This window comes from Vidua chalybeata, chromosome 1 (assembly GCF_026979565.1).
Source record: "Vidua chalybeata isolate OUT-0048 chromosome 1, bVidCha1 merged haplotype, whole genome shotgun sequence".
Classification (NCBI taxonomy): domain Eukaryota; kingdom Metazoa; phylum Chordata; class Aves; order Passeriformes; family Viduidae; genus Vidua; species Vidua chalybeata.
Genome location: NC_071530.1, coordinates 144,129,811 through 144,156,084, shown reverse-complemented (window position 1 = coordinate 144,156,084; position 26,274 = coordinate 144,129,811). Strand labels below are relative to the sequence as shown.

The following is a 26,274-nucleotide window of genomic DNA, read 5'->3' as shown; positions in this document are numbered from 1 at the left end:
GCTAGGTTAGCAGAACTGGTAGGCTGCACCAGCATATATAGACTGTCTATATATATCTGAGGTATAGTTAGAAACTATCAGTTCCAAATCGGATCGCAGACACTTGGCTTTGCAAAGCAAGAAGGCTGTTGCAGAATACTGCTGCACTGTGGGAAACTGAAGGAAGTAATCTTGCATCACCCTCTGTCAGTGTCCATAACCTGGGATCAAAGTACAGCCACTAGAGAGTGAGTTGATCTGAATCTCGAGGTGACTTCTATCTGCATATACCTATGCAGTGAGAGGAATTGTATCCAAAATACAATAAGGCTGATATGGGTGATAAGCCTTCCTGACTCTCTTGACTAGTTCTACATGGACATGTTGTCCAGCTTTTCCCTTGACTGATTGTGTTGAGATTTAATGCCAGATTCTCTTTTTTTTTTTTCCCAGAGTGATACCAATGGTCATTCAGTTTTCTATCCTGATTATGCTGCACTCCGCTCTCGTGCTGATAACTACGGCAGAGGATTACAAATGTTTACCCTTAATGCTCCGGAAAACTTGCTGCTGGATTAATGAGACCTACTTGGCAAGGAATGTCATTATCTTTGCATCCATTCTGATTAATTTCCTTGGAGCCATCATCAATATTGTAAGCTTATAGGGAACCAAGGAATATTATACAGTAAAAGATGATTTATGAATTATTAAGCTTGCTACAGGACTTGCTAACTACATCCCTAAGCTGTCTGTGATTTAGATAATATAAAAAAGGCAAAGCATCACAGCTTCAGGAAATTCAGTCCATTGCTTGGTCTGTGTATTTCTGAAATATCTAATTATTTCTCTCTCATTAGTATCATCTATTTTTAAAACATTTTGTCAAGTTTCTGTCCAACATATCCACACTTTGAGGACCATTTGTAATTTTCTGACATCTGAAATACTTTTTTAGAGACTGTCAATCCAAAAAATGCTTATGGATATTAAATTCTTCCTCTCATAAATTCTCAGCTCATCTTACAATTCTACTATTATTTAGATTACTAAGAAAAATAAAACAATTGCTAAAATAATAATTAAAAAAAATCCAATAGAGCCCTGATTATACTGATGTATTCAGCAGCATGAGAGAGCTTTGCATAATTTAGGCAGATTATAATGTCAGACAACATGACAGGTGCTGAAGTCTGAGCCAAGAATGTGGTAAATATCTCACAGAGAGATTAAAAGTATTACTGATAGGAGAGTAAGTCAGTGAAAGAAAAATGCCTTTCTATCATTACTGAAAAAATATAAATACAGTAAATGTCAGAAAGTTCAATTGAGCTGAAAACTTCCTGAAGAAAAGGACAGTGGTGCATTACAATATAAATTACTAAGCAGTGTTTTAGAATTTGGAAGTTTTAAAATAATGTATAACAAATACCTTTCAGGAAAGATTTGGGTACAATTGGTCTTGATCTTAAAAAAGATTTCTAACACACTATCTATGCCCAGTTTGTTACTTCCCCTGATTTCTTGTACATTATTTTTTAAGATTTGTCCTCCACAATTTTCTGGGTTGGCTAATCCAAAGACAATCAAAAGAAAATTACATTTTACTGTCACACCAGTGGATTTCCATAAAGCAGGAAACAGTCATATGTATTTTCATATATTTATCTGGATAATGACTTGAGTCACTGAGTCCTGATCTCTATAGGAAATGACAATATTAATATACTCCCATTATTTTATATGTCAAAATTCTTCCATAATAATAGTTTATTCAGGAGGGACCTGCATGCATTTGAGAACAGGTAATGCATCTCAGCCTTGCAGCTTTGTGTGTATTCACTGAGTTCAAATGCAGCCAACTGGAGGCATCTAAGACTCAGATGCTTTCTGAGCCATAAAGCTTTGGTTTCACCAGGGGTGAAAAATGAGTCTTGTGAGTCTTAAGTGTATTCTTATTGCTATAAAATTAAGTTTCTGATCCTGAAAATCTCTTTAAAAAAAACACCTATACTTGTTCTTGTGACATTTTGTCCTGCAGAGAGGTGTTCTATACCTCATAAATTTTCAGAAGGTACCATTAATTGTCTGGTGTCACGGAAGAGTGCACAGCCAGTCAGGTAATACTCCTGCACTGCAGAGATGGCTGAATGGCTAAAAGAACAAACAAAAGAGTCACAAGTTCAAAATTAATTGGAATTTAATGATAAGAAATTGGGTCTCATTAAATGAATTCTTTAACTATTGGGTAAAAAGACCTCTAATTAGATTGTGCACACCAGGTTGATGACATGACCTATTACAGTCATCCAGAGTAAATAAATATATATGACAGGAGACTCCATCTGCTTTAAGTGTCAAAACATGAAGCAATTAATGATTTTTTCTTCATTTTAAGATCATAATGTATTCCAACTCAACAATGCCTTGTATCTAAAGCTCTTGGTTGGAAATACCATTAAAACCAATGCAGGTCATAACAACAAAAAGCAGTATAACATTATCATAACCATAATTTCATGAGTGAATTTTTATTCGCTTCCATTCTAAGCATCACAGTTGCTGTTCTGGGAACACATCATGTTTTGGTACAACCAGGTCTGTGTGATATCGTGAAAATGAAGGCTGGATGTCCCATATCCAAAAGGATAACACTATCCATAGCAGATTAAAACAGCTTGCAGAAAGGGCACACATTTAATCTGATTTTGTGCTCCCAATTAAATAATTTTCTCTATAGCTTATAGCAAAGTCTAAGCACTTTGAGAGGTCATTTTTAAGAGTCCAACATGAGTCTTCTGGAAGTCCCAGAGGAGCTCATCTTTCCACTCTGAAAAGAGAGCATAGGGAGGCTATTCAAATGCTGAATATCCGCATTTCATTTCAAATAGCTCCCCCTTTTCCATTTCATCTCCACAGTAGGTCTTCTTACTGTCCATTTATTCAGCCCTTGGTGCCAGGTGGAGAGCTGCAGGTCGGCCAGTCCCAGCCCTGAACCCAGACAGCCAGACAAGCAGTTAGTCACCAGTGCACAATGTAGCCCTGATTTTGTTTTATTTCTTCGCAGCTGTGGTGTGATTTTGACAAACCAATAGCCCTGAAGAACCAGACCTTCAATTCCTCTGCCTCTTTTACGGACATCTGTTCCTGTCCTGAGGTATTTCTGAGGGTATTTTTGAATCTGAGGTGTGGATCCACAAAGGTTATATGGCAACCACTACCTTGTGGTGGAGTCAGGGGCTCAACACTGGGAAGAAGGAAACATTTCCATATGTTGATAGAAAAAGCAGAGGCTGGTTACAGAAGAAATTAACCTTAAAATCTAATGGGGCATTACAAATAAAATTTAACCTTTGAACATTATACAGAACCTTTATGCTAGGAACACACCTAGCAATGATTCAATGAATCTAGTGCAATAAAACACACTACCTAATTTACATGAATGTAATGGAGAGCAAAACTTCTTACATGACAAAGACAGTAGTTAGACTGCTATGATTAGTTTAAGATTGGTTTTGGAGAAAAAAATAATAAAGAAACCTTCTCTAAGATGAGCAAGCAGGCAACAAAATCAATGTGTTGGTCATGTGTAGATAAGAGAAGTATGTTGCTTTGAAAGTCATATGGCAGTGTCATGATACTGCCAGCAGTATGCTCTCAACAGCAGGGATGCAGAGTTTCCTACAGAGAAACTGTACTAAAGAAAAGCTGTACCCAGAAAAATGAATACGATCGCTCCTAAAGCTGTGTGACTGGAGTTAATTTAAACTACATTTGGACTGTGGGTGTTGATGTTGCTATTTTAAGTCTGAACAGCTCATGACCATGATTGTCTCTCTCTATCCAGTATCAGCTGCATGGATTGCATTTGGCAGATGACTAATCATTGAGAAAAATGAGACAATTAAAAGATTAGAAAATAAGATATGAATAAAACTTCCAGGCATCACATTTTAAGAGAGTAATGTAACCAAGCTAGACCTACAATATTAAAAATTAAAAAAAAAAAAAAAAAAAAGTGAAAAAGAAGTCCAAATCTGTGGCTTTATCCTCTCTCTTCAGTAGCATGGGAAGAATTAAAGTAGAAATATGATTCTCCCATCCTGAGTATTTTGTGGGTCTTGTGGAAATTTAGACTCCAAAGGAATATAAATTGTTTTCTCCCAGTAGACTTTACAGTAGCAAACTACTGCATGCAGCATCTCTCCCTTTACTCTTTTAATTATAGAGGATGCTGTTTCCCTTGTAATGCAATGAAAATGCACAGAAAACTATCTCCGCTGATATGGAGGTACCATGAAAAATAGAGAATTTGTAATTTCACTTCTATTTTAGCAAAACACTTATTTTCAAAGTGCCCTGGGCCCTTAAAGGACTTAGCTGAGCACTGAAATCCAAAATAATCTTTCCATACTTCTGGTTACTTGAGTGTTTACATAGATGCTTATCTCTGATCACCAAAATTAACCAGCGCTGTTTTCTGTTCAGTATTTTGTCTTCACTGGTGTGCTGGCCATGGTGACTTGTGCAGTCTTTCTTCGTCTCAACTCTGTCCTGAAGCTGGCAGTACTTCTCATCATGATTGCGATCTACTCTCTGCTGACTGAAACCATTTATGCTTCCCTTTTTCTGCAATATGACAATTTTAACCACAATGGAGAGTAAGTGTTCACAGCCTCCTTCAGCAACTGCTTTTTTTTAAGGTGATGGTTCAAGTCCTGCCAGAGTATGAGTGTATTGGATAGCACCATAGTTAAATATGGAGTGATGGTTGCAACAGGCAATGACTAATTCAAAATGATTCATAATCTGTTTCTTTCTCAAGCCTTTTTATTAAAATGTTCATTTCATGAGGGCATTTAAATATTGATCAGGACTTGTATTTTATGTCTCCTATATTCTATCTATGTCGACTAAAAATATGCATTGCAATGCACATACCTTGGTCATTTCTATTCTTGAAAACTCCAGAGGTATCAATTGAAAATTTCCCCTCAGTTTAAGAAAACAGGAGTGAACAATTGATTTTTTATAATAAAATTCAAACAAATAATGTGCAGTTGTGAAATACATAAGGAACACAGGCATGATCTGTAGAAGAGTACTTGAAGGACATCCTCCTCCTCCTCTTCCTCCTCCTCCTCCTCCTCCCAAGTTTCTTTTCCCAGGAAGAAGAACTGAAGAGAGCAGAAGAACCACAATGATTTACAGAGTCAGAGATGCAATTAGTGTTGCAATAACTGAATCTAGAGCAGCAGTAATTTAAATCATTCAGAAAAACATTTCTTTAGTCTTTGATACTTGACCAGGGTAGTATTGCAGTTGTTTCTGCTGGTAAATGCAGATAAAGATGCTCAGAGTGAGAGAAAAGCAGGGATTTGCAGGACAATTAATTCTCACAACAGACACATCCTTTACACATAGCGAGGCTCTGCATGCATATCTTTCTTTACTTGCTTCCTACAGTACCAAGGTACCAGAGACTTGGGGTGTAATTCCTTTTTCTAATGTTAATTATCATCCTACAGACATATCATATATCCAGAACAGATCCCAGCAAATCTGACAAACAGCAGTAAGCAAAACTTTAGCTAAGTAACTAGAAGTAGAAATCATGATAATTGTCACTAACCAGGCATGGCAAAGAACCTCCTTTGTGTGAAAAACTTGAAGAATTCAGAGTAGCCTCTGTTCCCTGTCAATAAAACTCTCTAGTGACTGTTATCACAGAAGAGTGAGAAAGAGGCAGGAATATTCCCTGGAGTAGCCAACAGCCCAAGACATAGGGAAATCAGCTGAGATGCTCCACTCTCACAAAAAGGATATGAACTTAAGCTCTGATATTAGGGAGAATGAAGATTCAGGACACAAGATTGTGTTCCCTGAAAATTATTTGATTTTTTAGCTATATAAATAATTTAAATAAAAGGGTTTGCAGCTCCTTACAAAACTCATCCAGCTATGGTGGTTATAGCTACAACACCACAATATGCAATAACAGCTGAGTTTATAACTGAGATCTTTAAGAGCTCCTGCCTTTAGCCAGTGTACAAGGGGTCCTTTTGGAATGTGTTCATTTGGAGTTTGTATTTTGGGCAACTTCAAAATAGGTAACATTTGAATTCCAATATATTTGCAGATGACAAGGTCACTTCCTGCTTGCTTTTGCTCTGTATTGATGACTCATCCCACAGCAGCACATTTCCAGCACAGTAAATTCATTAGGACCACAAGGGCAGTTCAGTTATCTCTCTTAATAGAAATTTTCCTTTTGGTTTAGTCTCAAGTTCTGCTCTTTTTTTCTCTAATTTCTCTGTCATAGGAGTCCTCTGAAAATAGCATCTCATACTTCTATGGAAAACAGATCCAGTACCTGGACTTTGCTTTGTTCTTAGATCTCAAGGCATTCTAAAGACTGTTCCAAAATCTCTTCCAATCTCTCGTCTTTATTTACTCATTTATTATTATTTTTAAAATTTCAAGGTTTTGTCACCACATAATCACTTCCTTTTCTCATCTCCCTTCAGCAAAATAATTGACAAGTATCTCTATTCAATTCAACTCCAATTTTTTTTTTCTCTCTTATTTGCTTTACTATAAGTTTGGCTCTACCATGTCCCTAGCCTCTTTTGTCGGTTCCCTGGGAAACATGCTTTTAAAAAAAAACACCCTGGCATACAGAGGTATTTTCTTCAGTTTTTATTCATTTTTCCACATAACTGTAATTTCTCTCAATATTTGAAACTCCCTGTTACTGCTTTTAACCTCTCTCATTTTATTTTAAACTTTCTTTGTGCTCTATACACAGCACCTCAGTGATTTCATACAGCAGATTTCGTACAGCCAGTACCTGCTTGGCTCATCTTCTCTGCTTCCCTGTGGTCTGCAAGGGTTTCCTTTATGTCCCTTGTCACAGGCTTCTCTGGTTTCCTCTTTGTAGCTCAGTAAAACCAGTCCTAGCTACTGCTTGCCATTTTTTTGGTCCTCTTTTAATCCATGCTATATCCCTGTCATCTCCAAACCCTTCTCATAATATGGGGATGTTTCATTTCAGCTCCTGCCTTGGAGTTCATCCTTTATCTCTAGCCTTATTCACTGGGCTTTTACTTTCACAGCCTGGAAGTTTCCCTTTGTCAGCTCCACCTTGACCATCCCCCCCCCCCACGATGTCACCTCCTGCACCCCACAGGGGCTGTTACCGAGCTTACCAGGAAGAGACTGACTGACACACAGCTTGCAAATCACATTTGAAAGTGAAAGCTCATCACCTCCTGTGTACCTCCTGTAGGCTACAATTTAGCTACTTAAGATGTGTCTCCAAACAGGGAGCTCTCCAATTACATTCCTGTTCTCTTGAACTAATTACTGCTAAATTAAATTTTCAAATACAGAGTATTTTTTTAATGAACAACAAAAATTATCACTTATGAAATGGAACTTCTGAACAATTACAACACTGGAAAATAAATAACTGTGTTTTACTTTATTGTTTGTTTGGCTTTTTCCAGCACAGACTTCCTGGGTACAAAGGAGGCGTCTTTACTACTGATGGCAATGTTCCTTTTAGCTGTATTTTATCATGGTCAACAGGTAATGCAAACATTTTATTCAACCTTTCCCTTTGTCCCTTGCAGTTACAAGATGTGACAACAATTACTTTTAAAATACCATCTGCCTTTTTACCCTCTTGAGCATATGACCTTTCACAATTTAATAAACCATATGCAGAATCTGATTAAAGAAACCCCACATCTGACACTGTCTAGCATTCTTAAAGAACATGTGCAATATTCTATTCAGCTATACTCAAATTATATTGCATTTTCTTTTTGAAGGAACAAACAGGACACCATTATTTTAGACGTGTGCAGTTCTGGAGGCACCTGACAGCTTCAGTGTACTTGAGTAGGCATAAACCCAAAATATAGAAAGGGAATAAAACCCAGTAAATAATGAAACTATGGTGAAATATCTTATTCTGTTTATAGAGAAAAACCAACAAGCTCAAGGAAATGAGGAAAATTTGGGTTAAGCACCAGTACTTACTCATCTGTGTCATGGACCACTTACAAGAATCCTTTCACATAGACCCATATCTTAAACAGGATTTAGGGGCCTCAGAGCTTTAGGACTGACATCCTTGAGGAGGAATTGAGAAACTGGGTATTTCAGGATACACAATGCACAGGGAGAGAGAACTATAGCAAATTTAGATTTAAAATAACAAATGCATTGAATAAAAACCAGCTAAAGCAGGGTGTTTTCTCCACAGTGTTTCTGGCTCTCAAGCTCTGGATGTCAAACACGCTGAGTTGAGGCAGCTTCTAATCACAAAAAGCAAGGGGCACGCTGTTTTAAAGAAAGCACCAAGCACAGTTGCCTTTAGACATTGTTGACTTGCCCTCAAGACCATTAGGCTGATAAATTCCAGCATTTCTCAATTCTCCTGGAATGTGGTAGTAAGAGAGGAATTAAGCCATGATGAATAAGACAATATTATACACTTTATTACAATAACTTTCTAAACTGTCTCAGAAGTCAGAGTCTCCATTCCTTCCATATGAATGCAAAAAGAAACCATAACCTAAATATTCTATTAATTTTCCTACTGTTTATCTTATCTTTGGGGGAATGAGGAATGAGTGAGTAGGGGAAGCAAGGGATGAAATGCGTTTTGCACAATACACAGATTTAAATTTGATGGAAATCAACGAACTGTGACATGTCTTCATCACGACATAAAGTCCACTTAGGAATAATATGGAACAAATAAGAACTGAACAACTCAAATTTGGGATAAGCCTTATAGTATTCCCAATGGTTATTAACATAGGTCACGATAAACATCTCAGGCTTGGGAATTAGCCAAGGTACTAAGAAAAACAACACTAGACAAGTTTAGGTGGAGTAAGAATTAGGCTGAAGCCAGGCAATGCTCTTCAGCATCCTGAGTGTAAATGTCTGTCTTCTACAAAAGCCTGATCTGGGGTGTTTAAGAGTGTTTTCCAGCCCAGAGGCCTGTAAGCAGAGCACAAGTGATTTTCCATTTTATTAACCTTTCTGGTTCCATAAAACAGGATGGCTGTGCTAAAACTGCCCTTGGAAATGGTCCCTGAGATGTGCTAAGTTCTGCACGTTCTCCCAAATGATTCATAAGGCCAGTCTATCAATTTAACAGCATCCAAAGGCAGAGTCCAGGAACATTTCATTGAATAGCTTAATTTACTTATTATAGAGTTAACCTAAAGGTTTCTGTATGGCTGTCAACTTATATATATATAAAAGTTCCATTCAAACCACATTAAAAAAACAAAACAAAAAACAAAACTAAACAAAAAAACCAAACAAAAAAAAAAAAACAAAAAAAAAAAAAAAAACAAAAAAAAAAAAAAAAAAAAAAAAAAAGAATTGAGGAGCACATTAAGTCCAATAAAGCAGTCCTCCAGCATGTCTTCCCAGCTCACAATCTGCAAAAGTTATCTGAAGTAGAATAGCTTCAAACTTGCCTTATTCTAGGTGGATTTACTGAAAAGGATTATTTTTGTAAGATATTTATGGATGTTCAATTTTTGAATAATTAACTATTGGGGTTTTTTTATCTATTGTGATTTAAAGTTAATGCCATATTTAGCACCCAAAATTTTAAATGAAATTTGAGAAAAAGGTGTGTGGTACCATTTTATTAGATTTAATTTAATTGCATGTGACAATTGTCTGCAGAGTGGCTGGGTGGAGGAAATAATGTTAGGCTTTCTGTGTAATACATCTCTCTTTTCTTCATTAACTGTTGTAATTAGAGGTGTTTCTTAAAGCTACATATCAGGGCAGGAAAACATGGACACTTTGGGATTTAAATCCAGGAATATTTCTTTAGAAAATCAAACAACAGACCTTAAACTCAACCCTACAATTCTTTTAGTTTTATCATGTATAAGATCTTAGCAAAACATCTTCTAAATATTTTCAGTTTTCAAATCTCATATATATCCCTCCTTTTTTTATGAACTGATAGTGTCATCTTGGTAGTCCACTGACGATGAAAGAAAAGTATTTCATGTTTAAATGTGATCATAAATAACCAGAACGATGTTATCTAAAATGTAAAGATTAGCTGCTGCTATTCTGAGCTAGGCTTAGAGATGTGACATTTCCCTGTAGAGCAGCATAAAAAACTAGCTCTGAAAAACTACCAAGTTTTTTGCCAAGCTCTTATTGTAGTAGCATTAAATATCTTGAAGCATCAAAGAACTCAAAATCCAGTAGCAGCTCCTATTTGAAGTCAATCTTTGAAATACTTTTAGAACTCCTTGAAAACTTACAGATATTTTTTTCTTCTCAGTTAGTTGGTAGAGATAAAAGTCAGTTATCTGGTATGGGCTCTGTCTTCTAGCATAAAAGAAAGGCAAAGGAAACTGAAAAAGGTTGAAAAATGTGTTTAAAATACTCTTGCCTGACAGTCTTTTTTGTTGCCATTAATTCAGGGGATTAATGGTCACAAGATGGAAGATCAACATATCAGTAGAAAAAAGTTTGTTTATAAAGCTGGCTACAGCACCCAGAGGGCAAATAAATCACTGCCAAGTTACATACAGGTTTTGGAAATTCATATCAAGCCGCGGTCACTTTTAACTTTCAGGAAGGAAAGCTCTCTAGAGTACAACCAACATATAAGGTCCCTTGCAAAGTGCTTTGCTTTTTTTCTCCTGAAGAGTTTGCCATTCATGACTGCTGCTGACTAAAACTGTGGCCAAGATGAGTCACTAAACAATGCCTGAACCCCCTCTTAGTCATTCCCACCCACTGCAGGCTGCTCCTTTATTTTAGTTTGGTATATGAATTATATTTTAAAAAATTCCTCTATCCCAGCACCTTCTGATGTCTTTCAAAATTGTAAAATTCATCTATTTGCTGGCACAATACACTTCTTAGCTGGGTGTTATCATCTCTGGTTGGAGCATCTCAAACCTCACAAATAAATGTTCTCTTTCAGTTTACTAACTCTATATATATATTTCCATCATTTTCAGTAATACTGTAGCTTAATAAGTCATCCCTTGTGCAAGCTACAGTATCAGCTGCCTTGAAATCTGCTTAAAACTCTGCTTCAATGTGATGCACACAAAATCTCTGGCAGTGTTGGGTTGTCTGTGTGCTGACACACACGTGCCTCTCAGGCAAGTGACACAACACTTCAACACGTTCCCTGCTTCAGCTTGCAGACAGTTGCCGTTCATACTCGAATAAGAATTTATACATATATATATCAGCAATGCACATATATGTATGCATGTATAAGGTCTGCTGTGCACAGCTTTTGTTCTGCACACACACCGCACTGGAAACCATTTCACTTCAGTTTTTAGCTGCAGGTATCAGGCAGTGAGACTTAGGATGGATAAACTGTGATTGTAGACTCTGATCCCACAATACAGGCACAGAGTATTGGAGGGGATGACAAATAGCATGTTTTCCATTATTTTTTATAAGATTAAAGTTGCAAATAACTGTATGTCCCAACAGTATAACTACATCATTTTTCTGCCACAGATTTGGACGTTCTCTTGGGGAGTACTTTGGGCTGTTATGCAGAGTTTTGCTGAAAGATGTTCATTCTTGAGAAGGACATCCTTGCCAAGAGTTTAGCGTTAGCCTTATGCTAATTTTGTATTTAATTTCAAAATACTTATGAAAAGGGGAACATGTTTATTTCATATCATTACCTGCCAATACCTTATCTCCTGTCAGACTCCATTATCTAAATAATAAGGATATGCTTAAAGGGAAAATAATTTGGTGACAGTTTATATCCACTGACCATAGCAGTAATATGACAAATATTATTTTGTTCAAGATTACTCTGAGACTCTCACTGTATATAAGGCAAAGAATAAAATTTCTGTCAAGAAAATAATATTGTTTCAGAGATCTTCGGCAGCACTGAAGGTGGTTACATGTCAGTAGCAGTCTGCCAGGATGGCAATACAATCTCTACTCTTATCCTGTCAGGTTTTATTTTTGCCTCTTTTTCTTTCTGAAACTACAGCTTGAATACACAGCAAGGCTGGATTTTCTGTGGCGTGTTCAAGCAAAAGAAGAAATCAATGAGATGAAGGAGCTGAGGGAGCACAATGAAAACATGCTACGGAATATTTTACCCAGTCATGTTGCCCGTCACTTCCTGGAGAAGGATCGGGATAATGAAGTATGTGTCAATTTTCTGATATTTTTGTCTAATTTGTGAAACAAAAGTAGGTCAGGTAGGAAATTGTTGAAACTTATTTCTCCGCAGGATTCATTGCAAAAACAGTGCCAATATTTGGTATCTGATCAGCATTGAAAAATAATCATGTTTTGAAGTAAAGGTTCTAGGACCACACCTGGAGTGATGTTTCCATGTTTTGAACTCACCAGTAGGAAACATGGGCCACACATAGAGAAATTCGAGCAGTAATTCACCAAGATGGTTATGGGACTGGGGGACATAACATGTGAGGAGAGGCTGAGAGACCTGAGATCATACAACTTTAAGAAGAAAAGACTGAAATAGCATCTCATTGTTGCCTTCAAGTACTTAATGAGTGTTTATAAAGAACATATTATTAGGGGCCTGGAACATCTCTCTTATGAGGAGAGACTTGGGAAGAGAAGACTGAGAAGGGATCTCATTAATGCATTTAAATGTCTCCAAGGCAGGTACCAAGAGGATGGTGCCAGGCTCTTTTCAGTGGTGCCCAGGGTCAGGACAAGGATCAATGGCAATAAATTAAAACACAAGATGTTCCACCTCAACATGAGAAAGAGCTGCTTTGCACAGAGGGTGGCAGGCCCCTGGAAGAGGCTGCTCACAGAGGTCATGGAGTCTCCCTCTCTGGAGACATTCCAAACCCACCTGGATGCATTCCTGTGTAACCTGCTCTAGGTGACCTGCCTGGGCAGGGGGTTTGGCCTGGATGACCTCCAGAGGTCCCTTCCAGCCCAGAAATTCCATGATTCTGTGGTTTTTTGATTCTGTGAGGGCAGAGCAAGGTTCAGCCCTCAAATCAAAAAGGCTGTGAAAGACTTGATCTAATTGGTCTTGCTTTGAAAGCAAATTGTACTAAATGAGATTCAGAAGTCTGTTCCAATCTATGAGTCTATGAAAATCTAGTATTTGAGTCTATGAAAATCTACTATTCATAAAAAAGATGCATGAATTTAACAGAATGTGTGTGCAAGTTTATGATAGCCCAGTGTTGTGCAAGTATTATTAGAGCCCTGACAGTGACTATGGAAGGAACAAGCTGCAACAGACCTGAGGCTCTCATATCTGCAGACACAAGAGAACATTTTTGCCATTTCATATTGCCCCTGAATTGCCTGTTTGTGGCAGATTTACAAAACACCCATTTCAGCAACAGTTTGTGGCTATGTTCCTAAAAAGTGTTTGCAGTACACAAAGAAAAGCATGAAAATGGAGTCTCTGAATATTCCTAAAATGAAGTTTGAAGATAGATAAAGGAAATTTCAGAATTTCTGATATCAGCAGTAAGACACTTACTCCTCATTTGAAACAAAGTAAATGGATATTATAATATTACATATATATTAAGGTACTGTATGATGAAATTGGATTTTTTTTCATGCAGTGTTGGAATTATCTTTTATAATGGGAAGGAATGTTGCAAGATTCACTTTGCCAGCACTGACATATCTCCTGATCGTGCAGCAAAAAGGAGCTAAGGCTACCATTTTCTGTTGTACATTTTGGAAATGGATGTAAGCAGACTAATTAGACTGCACAATGAGGAATCATTGTGTTCTGATTTCAAGTATCACCTAGGGAAGGATGACACAGCGAGAAGCTCCAAGAAAAAGCACTTTAGAAATCACTCTTGAGAAGTGTTAAACTCTGCGGGTATGAAAGTGCCGTAGAAACCCTGCTATGCACATGAGAAAATGTGAGTGTGAAAGGAACCAGGTTCAAATGTTCCATTGCAAGTGGAGAAGACCTTGATACCAGTCAACAGTGTGTTCTGGCATATCTGCATTATGGATTTTCACTGAATAAGTTTCCCATCTTACACTTTCATTCATGTACGGTCACATGCATAATAATCTTCAGAAGCGAGCAGATGCCCCATGGATCACTGCTGATGCTTCAATAATTTGCCACTGAATTGAATTCCACCACCCCTGCTTTTTGTAAGGCAATTTCTAGAGTAACTATACTTGGGGATGATTTATGCATGAGCTGGCAGACAGAAAAATCTACTAGATTTCAGTGCAATCAATCCTGCAGTTCATGTCTGGCCATTAAGTTAATTTCTCCACTCTCAAAAAAATGAATTCCCAAATACGTACTGTAGCAATTTCTTATGGATGTTTTATTTCTGTCTTTATGCTTCTTACCAAAAATAGAAAAATGGAGCAACTGAAGGCTCAGGCAGTTGTTTTCTATCTTCATGATCCAAGGCACGAGTATGGCTGAGTGTATTCATGCTTCTCCTGGCACACATTGCCAGATCTTTCATAAGCACCCACGAATTAATGTGTGTATTACCTTTTTCTGTACCCACAAAAGGGAATAAGAGTGTTCTTAGGGTATGGCTTCCATGACCCTGAAGATGTTCTTCAGTGAAACAAAGAGTAAGGGCAGGAAGGGAATCAATCATGTTTTATCAATCAAAGCTTTGCAGTGGCTTTGCAAACTAAAACAATTTCCCCACATTTACTCTAAGACACATTGCAAAAGAGCCTGGATAAGTAGAAGCATTAGCAGCATATCAAAGAGCAGAGCAGAGGTTCAGGATGCTTTTCCAGGGAGAAGCAGGATGAAGAAACAAGGGTCTGAATCGTTCATGTCAAGTGTATGGCAATCAGCAGTAAATCTTTTTATCATGAAACCAAAGCATTAACATTTCTTAAAGCTACTAACAAGAACTTTGAGAAAAAAGTACTTCAGGTCATAACGACATAAGAGAGGTTCATACAGAAATGGAAGTGTCCAGTATTACTTAAAACTACAGAAGTTGAAGCCAGGAAAAAAAAATCAAAGGAGAATACATATGATGGTGGTATATTAGCTGCAAGAAAAGGTTGTGGTAGCAATCCCTGGAATCTTTAAAGTTGAAATTAGTTTTTTTGCTAAAAATTAGCTTTAGTTCAGACAAGAACTGTCTACATTTTCACATATGTAACGACACAAGCCCCTTCATAAGTAAATTTGTCGTTCAGTACCAGAGTGAATTATATGAATAATGTAAGTAGAAGCTTATTCCAGGGCATACTTTATCCTAATAGCCTTCTGTGACTGATCCCTTATAAGCTGCTTTCTGTTGTCCCCAGTAACTCTATTACCACTCCCACTTCTGTTTCTCCCTCCTTTTGAACCCTAAGAGCAGAAACATCTCCCAGAGCCAGGCAATCAAAGAGCTCCACAGCCACCTTAGGAGAACCAGAGTTTACCAGAGAGTAAGGTTTTTCTGAAAACATGTGAATGAACAAACTTGTAAAGAGCTGCAGTAGTGTGGAGTACAAATTATCTACCAGAAAATGTGATAACTGGTATTTGTACTTGACAATGAATCCTTCTTGTATTCAAGTCGTTCCTCATATAAATCAAAAGCAAAATTTCTATTTCACTTTTGCTGGTGTAGCTCCTTGACCTGAGAAGCAGAAAGAGCAGGCATTCAAAGAAAGGGAAAACCCTGCATATAATCTGCAATAAAAACATTAAGAGCTGTCAGCCTCATCTCCTCTTGAACCTGGCTAGCCCTTAATATACTCATGTCAACATCAGATGTTAAGATATTATGCATGGAAAAATTAAGAAAGCTATTTTAATTGCTGCCAATTACATTTTCTCCATTATGTTAACACTCCATTTTTCCTCATTGTTTTTTCAGGAATTATACTCTCAGTCCTATGATGCTGTTGGTGTGATGTTTGCTTCTATTCCTGGATTTGCTGACTTTTATTCCCAGACTGAGATGAATAACCAAGGAGTAGAATGTCTGCGCTTACTGAATGAAATCATTGCAGACTTTGATGAGGTAATGCCAGCTACTAGAGGAACCCTGACAGTATTTAAACTATGAGTTTACAAATGGCAAATATGTCATCCTAAATTATCAAATTTGGTAATTATTTTGCTTCCAATAATTCTCTGGTTTTTTTTGGTTGTTTTTTTTTTTTTTCTCAGATTACAATTGTCTGGTTTGCTTTTTTGCCCTTCATCCTGCCAAACATTGTTCTGAATGATCTAACGAGATAGAGATTGAAAGCAATACTCAAGTATAAACATCCATAAAAGCACAAATCTGCACCAGAGTATGTGAAAGTAGAAAAAACTTCAGTTCTGTAGAAGAAAGAAGTATGAACATATCTGCAACTGTTCTGAAAAATAGTGTCTAAATACAAGAGGTAGAGGTGTTGCTTTAAAGGTGTTGATTGAATAGACTCAATGAATATTAAAGAGTAAAACAGTGTCCATTTAAATGTGAAGCACAGAGCTCAGAAGCAAGTGTTAGGTAGAGAATAAAAGGTGGTGGTGACGTATTAACTGAAAAGACTTGTCTGGTTAGGATTTTATAGAGAGATAAATGAAATTCAGCTGCTTGTTTCACTGAAGAATTCACAGGTGAAGGGATATTTTTTTAATGGAAAGGACACAGAAAGGAAAAATAATTTATTTAGGTATTCTGTCCAGTTAATTTCAGAAAAGGAGCTGAAGAGGGGACAAGATAAAAAGGAGAAGAGATGTCATATCGCCATTGTAGCAATAACGAAAACCTGGTAACTGAAGAGGAAGTCAGGATAAATTTGCACACTCTGCAAAGTAGTTTGTAAGGAAGTTTAGACAGGTGGTATCATGTCCCGAAATGAGCTCAAGAGGAATTAAGAAAGGAGACAAAGCATAGGCCAATGAAGAGCTTTAAAAAAATTTCAAAACCAGGAAAGATAAAAAAATACTGCCAAAATTACCTAGTAGAGAGGATTTTAACCTCTATACTGCAGGCAGTTTTCAGGAGAGTGTAGCCCTCCTGAGATCCCTGAGTGGTAAAAATAGAATTGGAACCACCTCTACCTAGCAACAAGATTGGACCTATGTTCCAGACTGCAATAGTCCAGAGAGAAAAGGGAAGGGGAAAATATGGTATCATTGGTCTGTCACTTCCATCCTGGGCACCTGAGCATGGGGTTGCTCATAAAGATTGTACCAAAGCTAAGCCTACTGACACTGAAATTGAGAGTTTATCCATATAATTGGTGAGATACTAAAACTATGAGTGGGAAATAGAAGAATTCACTGGGAACACTTCCCTGTGCATTTTAACTGAGAACAAAATCTCTCCCTTACGAGAAGAACTCTGTCGCCTGCTAAGCTCCTGCATTGCATTCCCCATGGGTATAAATGCCTGCTTCTTACCTCCAGGATCTAGCACAGCTGTCAGCATTCTTCTTGATTAATAGTTTTGTTTTTATTTCCAGATCTGATTAAAATGATTACCACTCAAATTAATTCATAGCAATAGTCTTCACATTAAGATATTTTGTCATGCACATTCATATAATCTTCACAACAAAATTCCTTTGCTGCTGTGGCAATTACTGAAGACAAGGTTTTAATCAAAACCCTAACACAATATTACTTTCAGGCCCCTAACACCTGCTCTGTAATTAATAAAGGACTTAATTAGAGACTGTATTATGTCCTAGACATGTTTAGTTGAAGAATAGATATGTGCTTGGTACAGGTAGCAAATGAAATTACAGGGTCCCCTGCTGACTGCTAACCTACTTGCAGCATGGTCATGTCATTAGTTTACTCTGTCTAAACAATCTGAAAGGTGATATGCCTGACAGAAGAACTGAGAGGAGTAACCCTATCCATGGAAAAGGAACCAGAAATCATTCCAGGTGCAATGTTTCAGGGCTAGCAATGTTTCCATGTAACTGTTGACTGACACTATACAATGTCACAATTCCTTTTTTTCCCTGTGTTCCTTGCCAAGATTGCCTGCTGTTCCAATACAGCCTTGGGAGGAAAATGCAGATCAGCCCTTTGAGAGCAGAACAGCTCTGATATCCATGGGGAAACTCTGCAAATGAACACCTCTGGAGAGATACCTTGGTGTAGAAATCTTAGTAAGGAGTGTAAGACAGAGGCACCTGATGCCCTTTGATGCATCCTAAGTGATTTAGGACACCCACATGGGATTGTCAGCTCCCACACTGCATTGCCAGAAAACTCATGTTCTGGAGCAGGCCACTGGAGGTGTTCAAGGCAAGAGTACTCTAGATCATGCTGGACATACATGCTTAGATGACTGAATTGAGTTCCTAGGCTCAGATCACATTCTACACTGTGAATTGCCCCTTTTCTTTACAGAGATAATAATATTAAAAATGATTGGTCTACAGGGCCAAAATTATGTTTCTGAATGGAAGCCATGGTAAAAATACAAATTTACCTGCTTTGGAAAATGTGATAGGTACATGAGAAAGAAATTTGGGTTATTTCTTCTTTTTAGAGGGTTTTCCTTGTTATAGCAAGGATACAGTCTGGATCTGTTACTTTGCTTTCCATGTAATAGATCTATGTCAGAGTGACAAAGACAGTTACAAAAAAAAAAAAAAAATAGTAAATAAATAGTGAATATTGGAACAGAACCTGTCACTGACAACTGCAGGGGGTAGGTACCCACAGAGGAGTCAGATTGTGACTGGGTCTTTCTTAGGGAGTGGGAGAATGTGGCCCAAAAGTGAGTTTTACAGAATAGGTGGTTGACTGTTGTCAAAATACAGCCTTCACTCAGTTTTCTTTTTCCCTCATGGTTCACAAATTTTTTGACTTCCAAGTTATCCAGCTGAGTTATTCCTGCCAGCTGAGGCAGAACAGGAGATGCTACTTTCTGGACTGGCAAAAAGAAAGAAATATGATCATTGAAAACCTACCTTTTATAATTACTTGCTTTTTATATGACTGTAGTTCTAAGATACATACAGGGCTAAACTCCCTTTCTTAGAGATATTAGACCAAAAAATTAACATTATAACATTTCTGCAGATATTATGAGTCTTGAAGGAATTTTTAAAATGCAATATTCTTTCTAGGCTATTTAATCTGTCATTTATGTATGTTAATGTTACAGTTGGGTTTTGTGTTTTCAGAAGAGCTTTCTTGTTCACAGATTCTTTTATTTTCTTGCATTTTATTTATCCTACAGTGATTTACATAGTGTATATTACAACAGATATTAATATATTATGTTGCCACAAGCAGAGGTTTCAACGGAACACTGGATCCTGCTTTCATATTCTTTGATTACTTTGCAGTTGTGTGCTATGTCCTGCAATATTCTTTTTTTGTACAATTTTGTACATGTGATCCCAGGGTCTGACCTCCACACAACCTTGGCAGCATCGAGCCATTAGTTTCTTTTTAGATACAAACCACATTCTAGTGTTTGAAAATGTGTCCCTGGACTATCATGTTAAATTAGCAGCCTATTTAAAATGTTTTAACAAATGGCAGCTGATTTAGGACTGAGTTGAAATATCTTTCCCCAATATCAAAATCCATCATCCTGTCATACCGTGAAGAAAGTAATTAGTAAATAGACCATTATTTGAAGAAGGAAAGAATCTATTGAACAGGCCATATAAAGCAGGGGAAAAAAGAAGCAAACAGGAGATTTGGAAACAATAATGAATGAGGAAAAAACCCATAACTTAGAATAATTTTTTCTAAATTGCATCACAGCCAATGTTTTTCTCTTTCCTAAAAAGGGTAATTTTAGATATTTATTATACATTTTAAATTAGTGTGCTATTTGCTGTTGCTTCCAGCAACCATCTGGAAATGAAAATATGGACTGTTTTGAAGAAAAACCATTTTCTCCCCTTGCTCAAACACATGGTGCTCTCATACTGCTCACAGAGGCAGAGCTACAAGAAACAATCTTTTTCTCTAAGAGAGCAGTTGGAAGAGCTGCCCTTGCAAGAGGGAAAGGTACACAATGGGCTGTTCTGGCAGTTTGAAGAAAAATGAGAAGCAGGTCAAGTCTTTGGACTTTCCTTGCTTGGACAGGAGCCATTAACCATATGGCTTTGTATTCCCTACGTGGAATGCTGTGCAGCCTCCCATTAGAGACAGATGGTGCCATATCTGCACACCAACAGCAAAGCTCCCAAGGCCCCGGCGCTCCGGCTGACGGGCGCTGGGGTTACTTCAGTGGCAGGGGATATTTCATGCTATGCCTTTGGTATGTTTCTGCCTTTGAATGAAATAATCCCTTTAGTGGACAGGAAATTCCAACCCACAAGATGGAAAAAAAGAATGAGCAGTGTAGAAAAAGAAAGGGGAAAAATATTTTGTTATATTTTTGCCTGACCACAAAATTATTTTCTCCATTTAAACCATAACTAAATTGAGCCTTTAGAATTGAAATTTTGAAATTCCTTTTCTTGGTGAACTGCTTTTTTTTCCTCCCATGACTTCATAACCATATAGATCCCTAAATTTATTGGATACCATACAGCTTATCACAAAGTTTCACAGGGTAGTTGGCATTATCACCAGCAACAAACATTTTCCTGTGATGAGGTGATTAATGCTCATATCCCACACTCTGTTGTCACTGATAGAATCCACATCTTGAACTCTGCTAAGGTCTTTCAAGGAATGTAAGACTCTGGTTTCTATTTCACGGAAAGTCTGAAGTTAAACCATAAATATGGACTTGGAATAGAGACCAAACTTTCACTCCCACTTCATTCAGTGCTTTAGTCACTCAACTAAATTTTTTCTTCCTCTTCTTTTTTCTTCTCAATATGACGAGTTCTTTCTAACACCCATAGTTATAGCAAATCCCAAATACATACAGGGATTTACCATTTCCCATTGGTTCTTGGAGTTTTTGTAAGAAGGGGAAAATACGTAAATATATAGATTGAATGATCCAATGGACATGCTGGTGTCCAGTCTGACCCTAAGTAAGGGGAAGCAGGGGATATAAGAGGACTTGGTGTCTTACAGGATTTCTTTGGAGGCATCGACTTCCATCCATTGACTGTTTATAGAATGGTTTGGGTGGGAAGGTCATCTCATTCCAACCCCCCTGCCATGGTCAGGGACACCTTCCACTGGACCAGGTTGCTCAGAGCCCCAACCAGCTTGGTCTTGAATATTGGTGTCATCACCATAATTGTTGCTGTAGCAGCACTTACTCTGCGAACTCAATTCCTCCAGTAGAGTTTTAGGAGCACTTTTAGGTTATCAAGTCTTCTATTCACACATACATACGCAGAGAGTCTGTCTTCACTAATATTCAGTGATCATACCTCAGGAAATGCAGGACTTGGATGCATTTCTCGTAGGCTGGAGTATGCATGTCTTATATTACCCATTGTGGAATTTACCAAAAAGCATAATTGAGCTTTCATGCACTCAGTGAGTAGATGATGTTCCAGAGTTCCAGATCAGTGTTCCTTGGGACCCAGAATAAATTATGTGACATGACAGACTGGAAAGTGTAATGATGCATTCTCACATCTTTAGAAGCATTTTGTTAGGAATTACAAGAAGTAATTCAGTATTTTTATTAAAAAATTATTTTTTATTTTAACAGTATTTTACTTTTTACATATGTATTAGTTACTAGGTGAAGAGAGATTTCAAGATATTGAAAAAATCAAAACAATTGGCAGCACGTACATGGCTGTGTCAGGATTATCACCTGAAAAACAGGTAAGAGGATAATTTTCTTTAAGAAGCAAAGCTTGTGATTATTCTGACCATTCATATGCAAAAATATAAAAAGTGTTATCTTTATGTTGTTCATAAAACTTTTTTTTGCTAAAATTAAATAGACATTTGGGGCTTCTGGCAGACAGCAGTTGCACTTCTTGATGAATTGAAATGCCATCTTGTGCTTGGAACAAGAAACATATGGATTCTTTCTTCAAATTTAGGTTTATAGGAGAAAAAAAATTCCTTTCAATCACACCAATGTGAATCTAGATCAGGTCTATCTATATCTTCAGACATAATCTAAAGCCACCTCAGTAACTCAGACAGGAACATAACTGACAACCTCCAATAACTGATGAAGAGAGATCTATTAACTGACAGTGTACTTATGCAAGTGTTATGCTGCATTTGTACTCTTTTTTGATACAGCATGTCTACAGACAGCATGATAGCTACACATCAAAAGAAAGCAGGTTGTTGGTTCAACTGAAGAGCAAGCAAACCAAGCTGAGGGGATAAATAGTCAAAGAGGACACACACACACAGTCACAGCCATAAACCTCCCATAAGTCAGATGAGAGAAATCCATTCATAATTCCACCCAAGAATTTGCCTGGAAACAAATCAGATAAGGCTCTAAAATACATCTAGTGAGAAGTCAGCTGTTGCTGAAATCTGTTTTTTTGGCAACTGGTGCCAGTCCCCGGGAAGAGCAGAACAAAAGGGGTGCAATGCCCCTGGTCGGTCAAAGGCTGGGAATCAGATTTGCCCACATTGATCACAACTTCTGAAAAGCAGAAGCCAGATTATCATGAGCTTTATAAACCAGAAAATTTCCACTGTTTGCTAAGAATACATTATAAAACTTGTGGAGTGTAACTAGCTGAGCATCTCCCACCTACAGAGTAACAAGTGATGCTGACAGCTAGAAATCCATAAAACTAGATATGCATGGGATTTTTGATTGTCAAAATGCTTCTGTGCTCACATGAGCAAAGAAGGATAGAACACCAGGGAGATAGTTGGTTATAGTTACAGCTCCTAATCACTCCTTTAACTCTTGATGGGGTGAAAATTCATAAGGAGAAAAGCTTCACTGCCTTTCCAAGACTGATTAACTCATCTCTTTTTTTGAACTATAATAGCTTAATGGAATTTTAATGGATCTTTTAAATATACTTGTCGTACGTACATGTCTGCCACCTTGTCAGCACCTAAGAGGTGCAGGCTGCTGAGGGAGGTTGGCATGCTGTGAACAGAGCCAGTGAAGGATAAGGACCAAGCATGGTGTGAACAGAACAGGGATGCCAAGGAGATGTTCATGTTCAGAACTAAACACACAGGATGATGAAAACTGCAAAGGGCTGGACTGCATGACCCAGGGAGAGGCTTACAATCCTTTGTACTATGAACTGGAAATTTGAAGAAGGAATTGCCTTGCTTCAGAACAGATGAGAAGACATCATACAATCATTGGGCCAAACCCACAGTCATCTGTTGAGTTGGTGTTCTGGGAAGACTAAAACCTATTGTTGGTCCCCATCTGTATATTGACTGCTTTGTAGGAATGGAAATGGAAGGGAAGGAGCAGGGAGTGACTTGCCTGCCCTAAGCAAGGGCTATTAATGAGCTACAGAAGAGCCTTTTCTCTCTCCCTTAACCAATCCCAGATTGCCTGGCTTGCCCTGTTGTTCCTGTCATCATTACATCTCTGAGAGCACTTGAATCGATGCTTTTCCTGGGTGATAGTTTCAGCAAAGGAGAATTACACATCCTTTACTTCTTTCACTCTACTTTGTGCTGATATGGGTCATCCCTTGTTCTCACTATATTTTGACCCTTGAGTCTGAGCAATCTGTCCTCTCTATACTTTCTTTCTCAGCCCTAGACATGTTTCACATGCCTTGTTAATTCTCATGATTGCCTGTCAGAAAAGTTAGACATTACTTGACAGAAAGTTACTTTCTCTGACCCTTTAAGCTGTTCTCTATCCAGTTATACAAGTATAACATAATGGGAAGCATTATCATTAAGAGCAGTGTATCTCTCTTTCATCTAGAATGTTGAGGCTACATTCCAAATTCAAACCCTTGGTACTTGTAGGGATGGGTGGCAGCTGGGCAAATGCAACATATTGGTGTATAATTTTTTCCTCAGCAATGTGAAGACAAATGGGGACACTTGTGTGCCCTGGCTGACTTCTCCATAGCTCTGAATGAAAGCATACAGGAGATCAACAAGCATTCCTTCAACAACTTTGAACTCCGGATTGGTAAGCATGGTTCTAACACCAGAGTTAAAATGGGCTTTTGTCTGCAAGGATGTGACTCCACTGAGTGCACTGCAGTAACATTGCAAGGACATGCACAGTTTAGAAGAGTCCAAATACTGTATCCTCAGTTTTCAAATTGATTTAATCCCAGGCAAAGTCAGAAATATGAAATACTCCATTTGCAGAATATGGGCCCTGATTTGGGGATTGTAGGGGTTCAAAGTTTCAGTGAATTGTGAATGGGGAACATAATTAATTTACTATCTTTAGTAAGTCTACTACTAAGAACCCATAGATATAACACAGAAAATGAACAGCCCCAAGACTAATACTCACACAGTCCCTAATTAATCTCCCTGCATAATATTCTTCTTCAGTAAAACAAGTCATTTCTTCTAAACCCTGGGAGTAGTACTTCTGTTTTGCACAAAAATTGAATTCCATCTCTGACTTGACAGTGGCAGCAGCTCTGAATTGCTGGGATGAGTAAGCAATTGTTCTGGATGGAATATCCTACATGGTTAGTGGGATAGGACATAAAAAAGTGGCCTGAATATATGGCACATAGCAGGAGCAAATTTGATGACTTCTCATGCTGACTGGATCACTGGCCAAAACAACAACAACAAAAAATCACCTTGAAGGGACATGTCTTTTACAGATAACCCTGCCATAGAAAAACTAAAGTATATTTACCAGTCACAGCATAGAGGGTCACAGCATAACTATCTGATCTGCACTTCCTAACAGTTTTGAATGCAAAACTCATAGTTCCCAAGATTTCTCAAGGAATGGGCATTCACATTTAGTAAGTGTGGATCACATGTAAAGAACTCATAGATCCTGAGTGTGAGAGTATTTGATAATATTTCTATATTATTAAATATTATTTTTAAAAAATCTTAAAAAAAAAACCCTAAGAAACTAAAATCCTTTTCCAAAAGATATCTTGCACTCTACTAAAATTATTATTAAATCACTGTTCTAGAAAACAAACCAACAGATATTGCTTGTCTTTTTATGCAACAATCTTACAAAATGAAGTCTTTCAACAGCTTCACAGAATGCTTTAATATTTTCACTTCACGGAACATAAGAATGCAATTTCTTGACTGTATAGCACTAACAAGGTCGCCCTCAACAAGTATACTTCCAGAAATCTTTCCTATTGTCTGAGAATAACTTTTCAGGAGCTTTGGCAACAATGTCCAGAATACAGATAACACAAAAATATTGTGATTCCACTGACAAGGGTGTCCCATAAAACAAACCTGCTGATATCACTTTTCATGCTTTATAGCTTTTTCCAGATTTTTTTTATTTAATTTCTTTAAATATGCACCTGTTTCTTAAGACTGGAGATAAGTGTATCTGAACCAGACTTCACCTGGTTCTTCAGTGCAAATATGGGTTTTAGTTATTATTGTATACAGTTTATCTTCTCTTTTTTTTTTTTTTTTTTTTTTTAATTAGGGATTAGCCATGGCTCTGTTGTAGCAGGAGTTATCGGTGCTAAGAAACCCCAGTATGATATCTGGGGCAAAACAGTGAATTTGGCAAGTCGAATGGACAGCACAGGTGTTAGTGACAGAATACAAGTGCCTGAAGAAACGTATCTGATCCTGAAGGACCGTGGATTTGCCTTCGACTACCGTGGAGAAATTTATGTCAAAGGTATCAGTGAACAGGAAGGAAAAATCAAAACATATTTTCTTCTAGGAAGAGTTCAACCAAATCCTCTAATCTTACAACCAAGAAAACTGACTGGACAGTATTCATTAGCAGCTGTTGTGTTAGGACTTGTACAGTCTCTTAACAGGCAAAAACAGAAACAAATTCTTAATGAGAACAATAACTCTGGAATCATAAAAGGACATTACAACCGGAGGACTTTGCTCACTCCCGGTGGATCTGAGGCAGCAGCCCAAGCAGAGGGGGCTGACAAAACTGAATTGCCATAATCAGCATTGTTCGTGGGGTTGTTTTTGTATTTCTTTTATATATAAAAATAAATATACAAATAAAAAGGGTTTAATTTTTTTTAGAAGGAGTGTGATTTTTATTTTTTTTTACTGGTGTGATATTTTGATGAGATTCAAATTCCTATGTTTTAACAAATGGTGCCAGCATCTCTCCCCAGCCAGCTGTGGTTAACGTCTGAGCATCCATCTAGGTGTAGGCCACCATTCTGCTGTGTCATCTACCTGCAGAAAGGGAAGAATAAACCCCTTACTCGAGGGATTTAGAACATGAATTGTGCAGGCAGTTAGTGATGGCAAAAGGAGGA

The 26,274-nt window shown here is 37.6% G+C and overlaps 1 protein-coding gene across 3 annotated transcripts in view; it reads left to right on the top strand.

The window, feature by feature from the left end:
* The window catches only part of ADCY8 (adenylate cyclase 8), a 117,846-nt gene extending 91,816 nt beyond the window's left edge, over positions 1-26,030 (top strand). For all 3 annotated transcript variants that reach the window (XM_053958845.1, XM_053958832.1, XM_053958838.1), the window contains 9 exons: positions 433-634; positions 3,047-3,136; positions 4,471-4,643; positions 7,491-7,572; positions 12,026-12,184; positions 15,867-16,013; positions 21,620-21,712; positions 23,873-23,987; positions 25,461-26,030. In XM_053958845.1, coding sequence (XP_053814820.1) covers positions 433-634; positions 3,047-3,136; positions 4,471-4,643; positions 7,491-7,572; positions 12,026-12,184; positions 15,867-16,013; positions 21,620-21,712; positions 23,873-23,987; positions 25,461-25,948 — 1,549 coding nt within the window. In that variant the 3' untranslated portion in view covers positions 25,949-26,030. The remainder of the gene's footprint in view (positions 1-432; positions 635-3,046; positions 3,137-4,470; positions 4,644-7,490; positions 7,573-12,025; positions 12,185-15,866; positions 16,014-21,619; positions 21,713-23,872; positions 23,988-25,460) is intronic.
* Positions 26,031-26,274: the final 244 nt, after the last annotated feature.